The sequence below is a fragment of the Prionailurus viverrinus genome, chromosome B3 (assembly GCF_022837055.1).
Source record: "Prionailurus viverrinus isolate Anna chromosome B3, UM_Priviv_1.0, whole genome shotgun sequence".
Taxonomy (NCBI): domain Eukaryota; kingdom Metazoa; phylum Chordata; class Mammalia; order Carnivora; family Felidae; genus Prionailurus; species Prionailurus viverrinus.
The window spans coordinates 63335255-63348439 of NC_062566.1; the positions used below are offsets into that span (position 1 = coordinate 63335255).

Sequence of the window (13185 nt, forward strand, 5' to 3'; positions counted from 1 at the left end):
ACTTTAATTCATAATGAGATCTTGCAGGGTTTTTTGAGTGCAGTGTGATAGTATTTTTTGTTCTCTAAATCTTTGTGGTTTCTGAGTTTGGCTAGTCAGTGATGAATGCTATGTGGTCTGATCCATTGGATCTCAGGTTTTGGATGGAGAGCATCAAGAGTTTGAATATTGGGGAATTTTTTTCTGAAAATTTATGTTCATTTCTTCAATCTGAGCTCTAATTGTTAGAGTTTTGATAGCAAAAGATATCTGTATTTACATTATGAGACTGGATGTTGGCTTATGGGTAGGGTTAGAGTGATGGTAAATTAAGAAAGACATTTGGCTGAGTTTTAAATGATGTCTTTCTTAATGTATCTTTCCATACTATGAAACTTGCCTGTCTACAAAACGTTGTAACTGTAGATGTTCAGGTAATTGATACTAAGATTCGAGGGAACCCTAAACGCGACTATTTTATAGGCAGAAAGGAGTACTTCTAGATGGCCTCCATCAGCATAGTTTGCAATTAATGAGTGCTCTGTTCATTGTTGTATAGAGAACTTCAGACCTTTGGCCTAAGATTTGAATGATGCAATTTACCTTCCCCTTATGTGGTCCTCTTGACATATTCTCTCTACACACTCACTGCCTGAGAATGCTTTTCCAGCTGCAAAAATGTTTCAGTTTTCTACAACCCATGGATATTCCATGGAGTGAAATCTTGGTGTGTTTATTAATTATTTCAGTAATTGTTACTATTTGGGGAGAATAGAAACTGATCCATAGTTTTTCTTTCTTTCATAAATTAGTGGAAGCAGAGATTTAGTGGTTAGATGGTTTTTATGGTTTTCAGTCATTCACTTGGCCAAGTATGTGTAGGCAGCAATATCAGAAATCAAGAAAAATGCTATTTTGTTTACATTGTAAGTAACCTAATACAAGATTTGTTTTCTTCTGTGTTTTGAATTTGATTCTTATCTGACTAGGCAGTGTTCATTCTTTTCTGTCCTTCTAAATGTTGGTTTTTGTTACTTTTATAATTTTTTTAAATGTTTATTTATTTTTTAGAGAGACAGAGACAGAATGTGAGTTGGTTGGGGCAGAGAGAGAGGGAGGCACAGAATCTGAAGCAGGCTCCAGGATCCGAGCTGTCAGCACAGAGCCTGACGTGGGGCTCGAACGCACGAGCTGTGAGATCGTGGCCTGAGCCGAAGTCAGACGCTCAACCGACTGAGCCACCCAGGCACCCCTGGTTTTTGTTACTTTTAAAGGAGGCTGACAGTTCATGAAAATTCACTGTCATCCTTTTTGTTTTATTCTCCAGGCCTTGAACCAGTTGTTTGAGAAGATCATGGCTCTAGACATTGATGAGCGCCACCTGCTGCGTCTTGGTCATGGAGAAGAAGAGCTGGAGACAGAGAAGGATTTCAGCAGGTGAGCAGATGGGGATGAGTTTTGAAATGGTACACAAAACAATTTTTAGCCTTCCGTTCCTCTTCTTTATTGAAGAAACGTGAGGGGACAGGAGCCATGAATAATCAAACTTAATTCTGAAAGATTCTAGCATAACTACTTATAGTTGACCTAAACATCATCATCTCCTTCAGCTCCAGTTCTGTTTGTTCATGCCATTTTTTCCCTGAAGAGTACAGTTATTTCAGTAAAGAGAGTTATCTTATTCATCTTTTTAAAATTGCAGATTGCCATTTGTTCTCTGTTTATTGAGGTCATTTTTAATGTTGCCAACTCACACTGTACAAGTTTCCGTGATTCCTTTTCACATTTCATTCAGACATTTAATTTGCATATATTTTAGGCACCAATTAAGAAGTTGGTTCTTTAATGAAACACAATCGGAGATTAATGATAGCATAAGCTTTGAGGTTTTAAGTATTATCACAGGTACTTAATTGCCATTTAGCTACACTTTATGTTTAACATTACATATTACAAAGTAACTAAAATTTTACAAATCAAAATTTCTCCTACTGTTAGTATTTTAGATTTCCCCTTCAAAGTTTGTTTAGAATAGCTCATTTCATTTTTATATTGAAATGCATTTTTAAAGCATGATTTCAGACAATAGTCATAACAAACAGCTGCACATATTTAATACAGCCTTTGGCTATTGAACATGACCTTTGACTAAATTGATCATAGACATCAAAAGAGCTAAAGGAGTGTTAAATTATTATGTTGCATCTATTTTGAGTTCTTGTATTACAGAGCTCACCAAACATTTGTTAGCTTCTAAAAAGTCATAAGGCAAAGAACAACACACACTAAGTTATATTTGGGGCTCTAGATTCTTAATTTTGGATTAGCCAAAGTTACTTCTCTGAATTCTTGCCATGGATATTTCCTCATATTAAACTTACAGAAGTGGGCTAGACTGTAAAATGTAATAATCCAGCATTCAGTGAACATAAAGGTGGTATTATAATTATACTGCAGTAGGGTCTATAGTTTTTTAAAGAATATTAGAACAGAACCGAAGTAAAACTTAAAAAAGGATTTCAGGTAATACCAACTTTCCGAAGAAGATAATAGTTTTTGCTTTCTGATGTACAAGCCAAGCCCCGGCTCTGTTAGTAGGTATGTGCTTGCTGCATTGGGCATGTTCTTTCATTTCTCTCCCTTTTTCATAATTAAAAGGAAAAACAGTATCATTTCATAGTAAAAGTAATATCATTTTGCCTAAAGAAAAATTTTCAAACCTTGTGAGATAGAGGAGGAGTGGTCATACATAATTCCACTACTCCAAAACAACTTTTTGGTATTCACCCTTTTAATAATCAGCTGTGATCATGCTATTATTGACAATTGTATACATTGCTTCTTTAAATTAAAACTTTTTTTTTAGTATAGTTTTAGATTTATGGAATAATAGAATAAGTAGTAGTACATAGAATTCCATTGTCTATTTTACATTTAACCCTATATCACAAGAATTTTGGCATTTTATTACAGACTCCTTTATAAGCATCTTCAGTTTTTTCCTCATTCCTAAAGTGTTTATTATAGAAAATGCTTTAAGGTCTAGATAAGCAAACTTTCTGAAAAAAGTTACCTGCTGTGATGTTTATATCCTTCTGAGTTGGGAAATTCTTTAAACATAGACTGTGTCTTATAGCCCTTTTATTCTCAGTCATTCTTGCTTCCTCAGGTGAATTTCAGCTGTGGAGCATTCAGGAACATGACCTCTTCCTTTGACCAGTCTTTAAAAATGAGAACAGCAGTGTTTACACTATGTTAATTTTTTTTTTTTTTTTTTTAATGTTAAAAGGTTATAGAAGGCACTTTGTTATTGTGGAAAGAGTATGTACAGGTTTTGGGATCCAGTTCTGATACACTGCTTTTTTTTCTTAACTACATACCTCTGGGCCAGGTACTTTTCAAATTTCAGTTTTCTTACTCATTTAGCAAATATTTATGAATATAGTAGCTTCAGGTGCAATGGTACATGCTGGGACAACAAAGAATGATCAAACATAGTTTTGGGTTTGTTTGCTTTTTGTTTTTTGTTTTTAAGTTTTTATTTATTTATTTTGAGAGAGGGGCATGAGTTGAGGAGGGGCAGAGAGAGAATCCCAAGCAGACTCTGAGCTGTCAGCACAGAGCCCAACTCAGGGCTTCATCTCACGAACCATGAGGTCATGACCTGAGCCAAAATCAAGAGTCGAACACGTACAACCGACTGAGCCACCAAGGCGCCCCACTCACATACATTTTATTTTATTATTTAAAAAAAAAATTTTTAATGTTTCTTTATTTTTCAGAGAGAGAGAGAGAGAGAGAGACAGAACGCTAACGGAGGAGGGGCAGAGAGAGAGGGAGACGCAGAATCCGAGGCAGGCTCCGGGCTCTGAGCTGTCAGCACAGAGCCCGATGCAGGGCTTGAATCCATGAACCATGGGATCATGACCTGAGCCGAAGTCAGACACTTAACTGACCGAGCCACCCAGGCGCCCTCAAATACATTTTAAAATTATTTATCAAAGCTTTTAGAACTAATATATCTCTATGACAGTGTAAAACAGTGCTCTTCAAAGCAGCCATTCCATAAACTATGTATTCTTGGTCTGTGATAACACCAGAATACACTACTTCTTTGTGAAGGTCTTGTTATGGAGGTGAGGGGAGTAAAAAAGAATGGTGTATTAAATGGTGCATTTAGTGATGTAGTTGATTTTCCTTCCTCACAGACCACTAACATGTTTGCAGATCAGCACTGATCCAAGAACTACCACTTTTATTAAATAAAAACAATGTTTTCTACAGTTTTTTTTTTCTATTTGGCCATTTATGGTTTTTACTATGATTTTCTTAAATATTTTTCTGACAGTCTCCTTGAAAGTCTCTTCTTTATATAATTTTGCTTTTTTACTGAATTGAAATTTCTAGGTATGGAAGAGTTAATTATGTCCTGGCTCGAAGAATAGAACTTTTAGAAGAAGTCAAACGCTTGCAAAAGAGTCTAGGGGTTCCAGGAGATGCTTCATATACTTGTGAAACTGCAGGCTATTTCTTCTTATATCAGGTAGGAGATTAAGAGTTTTTAAATCATATGGTCTTCATTTGGAAACTGGGATAGGTTCTTGAGGTCCTTCCTGAAAGCTTATTTTTTTGTTGAGTAGATTAAAATTTATGCTGTTGTCAAAGCTATATTTGTGAATATTAAGTGTTTGTATCTCCTATTAACTTCGATTTTCTTGACTAAATGACTGTTTGATGACGCATTCACTGAAAGGCCAGTGTTGCTACTTTTTAATTTTTTTACTTTTTTCTTTCTTGCTATTGACAAATTTTCTAGTCTCTCTTGTTTTCTTTACTGTGGAAAGACAACTAAATATGCTAACTACCCAGTGGTAACAAAGTACAGTTCTGTAACCTACTTTTACTCTTCACATTAATCAACTAATGAAGAAAAACACATTCTCCTTTCAAATTTCCAGAAATATACTATATTTTACAGCCAGTTTCAAAAGTAGGGGTTTAAGTTAAAAATTCTTTTGACTTCTGTTTAAAGGTGTGCTTTTTTTTTTTGCTTTTCTTAGGGTTAATTTTTTGGGGTGTGAGAACCATTGAGAAATAGAAAGCTAAATAAAAAATGAACAGAAATAAACCTTAATAATCAGTTGGTTTGCTAATAATTTTAAGCAGAGTAAGGCATAATCATATAATGGAGAATTTTGTATAACATTATTTGTTCTTTTTGTATCCATGTTACTCATATATTTTAAGTCTCAACTGTAACATTGAAATTTTAAAATGTATTTGAAAGAATTGGTGTATGTTCGATATAAGTAGACACCCTAACCAGTTCAATCCATTTAAAATGATCAGATTTCATGGTTCCTTGTGACACAGAGAAGATACACATCATCTTGCAAAGTAGTCTGTCTGCATTAGACTCAGGCAGTTTAGAACTTTGAATAGTGGAGTAAAGATCATGTCTAAATGTATATTTGGCACAAAATAAAAATCATTGGGCTCTCAGTGAAAACTACCTTTAAAAGTAGGAGAAATAATCTATACGTTTGTGGAGGCTTAAGTAATCGACTTGGGAAAAATTAACAGTACAGATTAACAATTGTAAATTTTTTTAAAAATTAACAGTATAGATTAACAATTTTCAACACGTAAGAATCACAGTGGGAAAGTTATTTTAAGATAAAAACAGGGGAGGGTAAACCATAAGAGACTCTTAAATACAGAGAACAAAGTGTATTGCAGGAGGGGAGGTGGATGGGAGGATTGGGAAGTTTGTCTCCAGAGATTCTCTCTCAGTAAGAGGTGGCATCCAGGAATCTACATCTTTGTTTTGCCTCTCAGATGTTCTGCCTAAGAACCACACTTGGAGAAACCCTGAAGTTGTAAACTGTAAAAGGCTAGGAGAATTACCAAAATTGAGATAGAGCGGGAACTGCATGGTAGCGGCATACTACAACATACCAGGATATAATCGAGCTCTATCACAAAGTCATAAAATGAGTTTTCAGATACATACTCAGTTTAACAGAAGTTCATTGTAAATGTACAAAAGAGGATTGGAAAAATTATTAGGGTCTGGGAGAAGGGTTGGAAATGCCAAATTTACTTAAATGGTGCTAAAGTGGGACTTCCCATATATGGAGAGAAACTGAGATGAAAAAATAAAAAATTTCTTTGTTTAGGAGTTGTTAGTTTTGTTTTGTTTTTTAAGCATCAGTAATACTGTTTTGAGTATCCATGGAGTCTGAAATGTCTAAGATCAAAAAGTCCCATGAGATGACCCTGAGGTTCTTTCTAGCTTTTACATTTTTATTAAAGAACCTTTTTCTTAAAGGTCACTTTTATAAAAGAAGGGCAGTCTGTCAGTGACTCAGATAAGAAATAGTCCTGTTGGGTCAAGGACTGCTTTTTTTTTTCTTTCCCTTAGCAAGTCTTATTTTTATTAGATATCTCTTTTATTTTATCATTTAAAGTATAATAACTAGCTGAGAAATTTGAAGTCAAGTCCCTTTTTTTTATAGGTCATGTCTCGTTGGGAAGAATATATCAGCAAAGTAAAAAATAAAGGTAATACACTGCCAGATGTCACGGAAGTCTCCACTTTCTTCCCTTTTCATGAATACTTTGCAAATGCCCCTCAACCCATTTTTAAAGGCCGATCTTATGAAGAAGACATGGAAATTGCTGAAGGATGTTTCAGGCACATTAAGAAAATCTTTACTCAGCTTGAGGTAAGGATTCTCAAGTTTTTTTTAACTTTCCTTTTAAGGTTTTGAGTTTAGTTGGGTTTCGGGTTTTGTTTTTAATGAAGTAAATGTGGAATATTCACATGTTACAAACCAGATTGTTACTTTTAAGTGAGATCATTGAAAACATTCATAGGGGTGCCTGGGTGGCTCAGTCAGTTAAGTTTCTGACTCTTGATTTCAGCTCAGTTCATGATCTCATGGTTTGTGGGATGAAGCCCCGCATCGGGCTCTGTGCTTACAGCACAGATCCTGCTTGGGATTCTCCCTTTTCCTCCCTCTCTGCCCCTCCCCTGCTCGTGAGCTTGTTCTCTCTCTCTCTCTCTCTCTCTCTCAAAATAAATTATCCCTTAAAAAAAAAGAAAAAGAAAACATTTATAGTTTTAGTTCAAGAAGTGAGTAAAAATTAAGATATGAATTGAATCCCCATTATTTTTACTTTTCTGGTGTAAAAGTCTTCGAATTTAAGAAAGGAATGCTTCCCTCAGGAGATTCAATAGTGTTTCTTTGAATTAGAATCTGAGACTGCCACATGGCCAAAAGGCATGTTCTTTATGCCTTCTGATCAGTGGCAAAAAGTGAGGTTGCTTTGTTAGGCAGGTTGATTTATGTTGAGTATTAAGGTAAAATAAGAGAAAAATATGTCTGGAATCCAGGCACCTATACCAGCCCCCTTGTGCTTCCTACTTTTCTCATTCCCTATGGAAAACATCATTTGAAGACTATAGCATAAAGGGATCACATTCAAGCTCACATTTCTCAGTAGGATGATTCAGGATTATTCCAGGTAAAGGAGCAGTGGCTTTGTTTTATTTGTACCTTTTAGATACAGATACTCTTCTTCCTAGAAGAGTATCTGGCACGTAGTATATGTTTAGTAAATATGTATGAGTAGGTCGATGGATGGGTGGATGGACAGGAGGTACAAAATAATAAATATACAGTATAATAATAAATAAAATTTTAAGAACCTATGAAACAATATTAGAGTATGTTTATGATTACATAAACAGAAAGTAAAAGGAAAAAATCTACTTAATTCATAATAGTAGGTGTCTTGGGAGAGGGTGGGAGAGATTTAAATAGCATACCTCTCCTGTACCTGTATTGTTTTAATTATTTAAAAAGCAAACATGTTCGGGGCACCTGGGTGGCGCAGTCGGTTAAGCGTCCGACTTCAGCCAGGTCACGATCTCGCGGTCCGGGAGTTCGAGCCCCGCGTCAGGCTCTGGGCTGATGGCTCGGAGCCTGGAGCCTGTTTCCGATTCTGTGTCTCCCTCTCTCTCTGCCCCTCCCCCGTTCATGCTCTGTCTCTCTCTGTCCCAAAAATAAATAAATGTTGGAAAAAAAAAAAAATTTTTAAAAAATAAAAAGCAAACATGTTCAAAATGTCGGAAGTAAGTATGACATAATGTTCAGATTTTAAAAACTTTGTATTAGGTACTCTGCTTGAGCTTGTTTGCTCCTCACTCAGCATCTGCTGTCCATCCTCTACTCTGCTTTGTGGGGGATCCTCTGCCATGGTCAGAGGTGGGGCTGATCCTGCCCTCCCTTATCAGCTGACTTCTGGCTCGGTTCAGCCAATAAAAATGTGGCAGAAAAAGAGAAGCTAGGATATTTCTCCACCAGCTGCCTTGGATTTCATCTCTTCCATGGCTCCAGTTTCAGTTGGCCTGGCTCACTATGATTGTTCTGAATTATTCTGGTACCCCCGTCCCTGGGCTCTGACAACACTGCTTCCTTCCCTTGTCTATCCTAGCCTAGGAATGGTCAGATTCTACAATGGTTCGTACTATTGCTAATCTCTGGGTTACTTCAACCATTCCCTGACTGGCTTCTCTCACCTGTGAAACCAGACCCCTGCGTTCAATTCCCTTTGTTATGAATACTTGAAATAGTTTTCATGGAGGGACCTTGAGTAAAATAAATAATGAGATAGATGTTTTATTCAGTAATCTTATTGATACAGTAAATATTTTACATTATACAAAAACAGCCTAAATTATAGCTTGAATATCAGTTATTATTTGAACACAATTAGTATCTAATTAATAATGAATAAAATTATGATTCATTAGGCTTAGTTTGTGATTTATTTATATTAGCTCATCAAGAATTAATTCTGATAAACTGGATTGTAGGAATGTATGCATAAAATGTGTTTATCTTCCTAACATAGTCTCTCACTGACTCCCATTCCCATAGGAATTCAGAGCTTCCGAACTGCTTCGAAGTGGACTGGACAGATCTAAATACCTTTTGGTGAAAGAAGCCAAAATCATTGCTATGACCTGTACTCATGCTGCCTTAAAACGACATGATTTAGTCAAGCTAGGTTTCAAGGTAGAGACTTAGTTCCTTAGTTCATCATCTGTTCAGTTGTTAGTGTTTTCTTTCCTCTCCTTTCTTTTCCTTTTTCCCCTTTCCTTTTTTTTTACCTATGCCATTTTCCTTGGAGATTGCTTACCTCTGACTGAAGTTCACACTCAAAATTACTTAAAAACATCTGTTCTGAAAATGATAACCTCGGATGTTTACATGATTAGTGTACTCTAAATCTAATTTTTCTAAGTCTACTTATTGGACCTATGGCCACTAAATAACATTATGACCATAATCGTCTAACTAAATTCTAATGTTTGTTAAGGTAAATTCATCTGTTTTCACTGTGTTAAGAAATCTCCAAACAGAACTAAAACCTGTAAAAATAACATTTGACAATGTTTTTCACCTGTTAGACATTTATATGCTTGCATTATTCATGTTTTGAGTACACATTCACTCCCAGTTATTTGTTCATTCAGTAGACGAAAAGCTTTCCATATAAGGATATGGGATCCTCATTTAGACTGTAGGATGAGCTATTAAAATGATTTCATCATATGATAAAAGACAGGAGAGTTAATGGGCACCATAGCCTGATAGCCTATGACTCATTTAAAGTAGAATATAATAAATGAGCAGTAAATTTGAATCTGCAGGCTCTTTGTGACTTTGCTAGTGATACAGGCCTAAACTCTGATTTTAATGCAAATCATTTCACTTCTCTGAAACTGGTTTATCTGTTGTTTAAAATTAGGGTTTGTGTACTGGTTTGAATTCAAAGTTAGCAAGGCATTTGTTGTTAATGAAAGTAACTGAGAAATTTTAAATGTTGTGAGCTCACTGGAAGGTAAGTGCTAAAAAAATTCAAGGTGATAGAAGAGTTGCTATCTTGGATGAAAAGGTTCCTCAGCTGCAAGGTAACACAAGTACGATAAATTATGAAAAGGTACTGTGAACTTACACGAGTGGTGTGAATTTACCCTTTTGCAAATTATTAGTGAGAATTTTTCACCTAAGTATTTTGTTTCTGGGACTGACATTATATACTTGGGGCGCCTGGGTGGCTGTTTGTTGAGTGTCCGACTTTTGCATGATCTCACGGTCCGTGGGTTCAAGCCCGGCATGGGCTGTGCGCTGACAGGGCAGAACTTTCTTGAGAACGCTCTAACTCTGTCTCTGCCCCTCCTGCACACTCCCTCTCTCTCTCAAAATAAATAAATAATTGTTAAAATAAATAAAATATGCTTTATTTGATATTAAATACTATCAGTTTAATAACAAGGGAAATGGTGCAAAATCATAAATAACATTTTATGGTGTCTTGCAGCTTTTCATATGCACGTTCTAAAAAGCATTACTTGTAGCTTATCAAATTTTCATTAATCATTTATTTAATTGTGCTATTCGTATGTAGTTAGCATTAGTGCTAATAGTATTCCTTACATTTTTTTATATTTTCAATGTTGAAGTTTTATTTTTATCAAACTTCAACACCTGCATGTGATTTAAACATTTAAAAACCTTATAGAGCTACTTAACATTAAGAAAGGTCAGTCCCTTACTCCCCTGATAATCAACCATTCTTTCAACTCTTTTAGTATTTCCTTTGTTCTTTCCCTTTTAGACTTTGTCATTTGACCTTGTGCTGTCCCCACGGGGACATGCATGCACAGTCATATGCTCTCTTCCTGCCTTAATATGCCCAATACGGTTATGTCATAATCTTGCTTGGTGATTAAAATCGTCTTTTACAAAGTAGAATCTATAGATATGTTTTTGGTAAGTTAAATTGCATTAGATTTTCAGTTATTTTCAGAAAGCAGGCTCTTTAAAACATCTTTGAGCTGCTCCCACTCTTTTTCATATCATGTCTATTATCCTGAGAGTCCATGCAGAGACTTGTGAGAAAATGTGGCTCTTGGAACTCCTCCTAAGCTCCTACAGGGATGACCTAATTAATCCTTGTAATAGGGAAATTCAGCATCAGATAGAGCTGGAGAAGACACCTATCTACATGCCTAACCCTTTAGTCATTTTCAGTAGAAAACAGTATATAATTGAACCTTAACTTTCATCATTGGATTTCCAATGGAAATTCATCTTAGCTACTTATCTTGGACAAACAAATAGGTACAAGCAGAGTTTGGTAAAAATTAATAGCACAGAAATTATAGTACTGTATATATAAACAATACAATCCATTTAAAAGCGGAGGGTTAGTTAATCATTAAGAGTAAATATATGCTCCTACCTTCTGCCTCTCTAGAAAACAGACTAAGAGGAGAAAACTTTAAAAACACACAAAAAAAGGAACTCTAATTTGTATTTAGTGAGATTCTCAAAGAAGGTATTTTACCAATAAGACAAGGAAGGGGATGTCACACTAACAATCAGAATTAGAAGTGGAGGGGAAGGAAAGCATGTCGAGAATAGATCTAGCAGATAATTGGGCAGATGGAAGTAATCATGAAAGAAAGAAGGAAAATTCCTTATGTTGGAGTAAGACTTGATTTTTCATTATTTTATAAGTGTGCAGTACTTGGCGTTACCAGAAACTGGGCTAGTGGAAGGATACAGATACCAAACAAGTAAATATACAGATAGAATTACAAATTGTGATGTGCTGTGAGACAAATGGACAGAGTTCTGTGAAATCAGTTTTAGATTTGGAGGTGAGAGAAGACCTGGATAAAGTGGGTTTTAAGCTGGTACTTTAAGAATAAGAAAAAGCCAAGCAAACAAAAAAATGAGAGAATCGTATTACAGAGGGCCTGAAGTCAGAACATTTTGCCATTTCTAAGAAAATGAAATAGGTCAACATGGTTAAAGTTTAATTAGTAAGGAGAAGAGTAGGAGAGGAAGACAGAGACCAAATTGAATATAGGCCCTTATTAATACATCTCGTGCAGGCCATGTTCAGGGATTTCTTTCCTAAGACAATTAGAAGCCATTGAAGGATTTGGAACCAGTTGGTGACATGATCTGATGCCTGTTGTATCAGTGGTTTATGAGAGGCAAGCCAGGAAGGGGAAGGACTAGTAAAGAGATTTCTGGCAATAGAGAAGTGGCTTGGATTTCAGTGGTCGTGGTGGTAGAAATGGAGAGGGAGTTTTGAAGATAAAATTTCATGCTTTGGTGACAAATTGCCAGGGATACAACAGAGGTGGATTATTATGTGCTGGGTAGAATTCATAAGGGAAAAATAAATGCTCCCAAATACTACCTAGGGTAAGAGTATCAATGGAAATGACCTCATATATAATCATAATTTGATTCTTATGTAGAACTTAAAGAACAGAATTGAAAATAACTTAAGTTGATGGGCAATGCAAGATATGATCTGTGAGATCTCCTCAAGGTAGTTGTTTATTTAGAGGACTTCCCTGAGGTCTAAGACTTGAACTAGAAAAGCAGGGGCGTCATGTTTGAATAATTTGTATGATGTTATTTTTGTCTAATTTTATTTGGGGTTTTTTGGCTAGTTGTTACAGTTATGGTGGTAGTTGTTTAGATTTCAAGCTGCCTTTTTGACAAGATTTCTTTTTTTCTCCCTTTCTCAGTATGACAACATTTTAATGGAAGAGGCTGCGCAGATTCTGGAGATAGAAACTTTTATACCTCTTCTTCTACAGGTAGGAGGAGACTGAGGTCTGAAACAAAGAAAATAGAGTTTGAAGAATTCCGGGGGACAGTGTCAAAAAGCTACACAGTTTTGGGGTGCTAATTGCCATAATTACATATTCTCTTTAACTTCATTATGGTCGCTAATCTATTTTAAGCCTATAAACTTCCTTTAATCTGTTCAGTGGTTATTTAGTAGTTTGTTCTGTTTCCGGGAGTACTATTTAAAAATTCATAGTTTATCTTTAAGTTTTGAAAAGGCTTAGTAATTTTAATCAAGAAAATTACATTGTTATGCAGTTTGGAGGGTAGATGAGCTATTTTTTCATTTCTTTTGTTAGAGTTGTTTCTAGAATTGTTTTTGATGTTCTGAGTACATTGCTTTTCTTTATGCCTAAATTTTTTTAGCCAACTGATGATGTTTAAGAATGTTTCTTACTGTACCATAGTCTTTACTATGGAAGAATTAAAAACAAAATGTGGAATCCCAATTTAAGAATAAAGACTGCTTTAATTC

General features: G+C 35.5%; 1 protein-coding gene across 1 annotated transcript in view; it reads left to right on the forward strand.

Moving 5' to 3' along the window:
- The window catches only part of AQR (aquarius intron-binding spliceosomal factor), a 93457-nt gene that overhangs the window by 63977 nt on the left and 16295 nt on the right, over positions 1–13185 (forward strand). The window contains exons 24-28 of the mRNA XM_047862615.1: positions 1307–1416; positions 4387–4522; positions 6498–6707; positions 8928–9065; positions 12608–12679. Of these exons, the coding sequence (XP_047718571.1) occupies positions 1307–1416; positions 4387–4522; positions 6498–6707; positions 8928–9065; positions 12608–12679 (666 nt within the window). The remainder of the gene's footprint in view (positions 1–1306; positions 1417–4386; positions 4523–6497; positions 6708–8927; positions 9066–12607; positions 12680–13185) is intronic.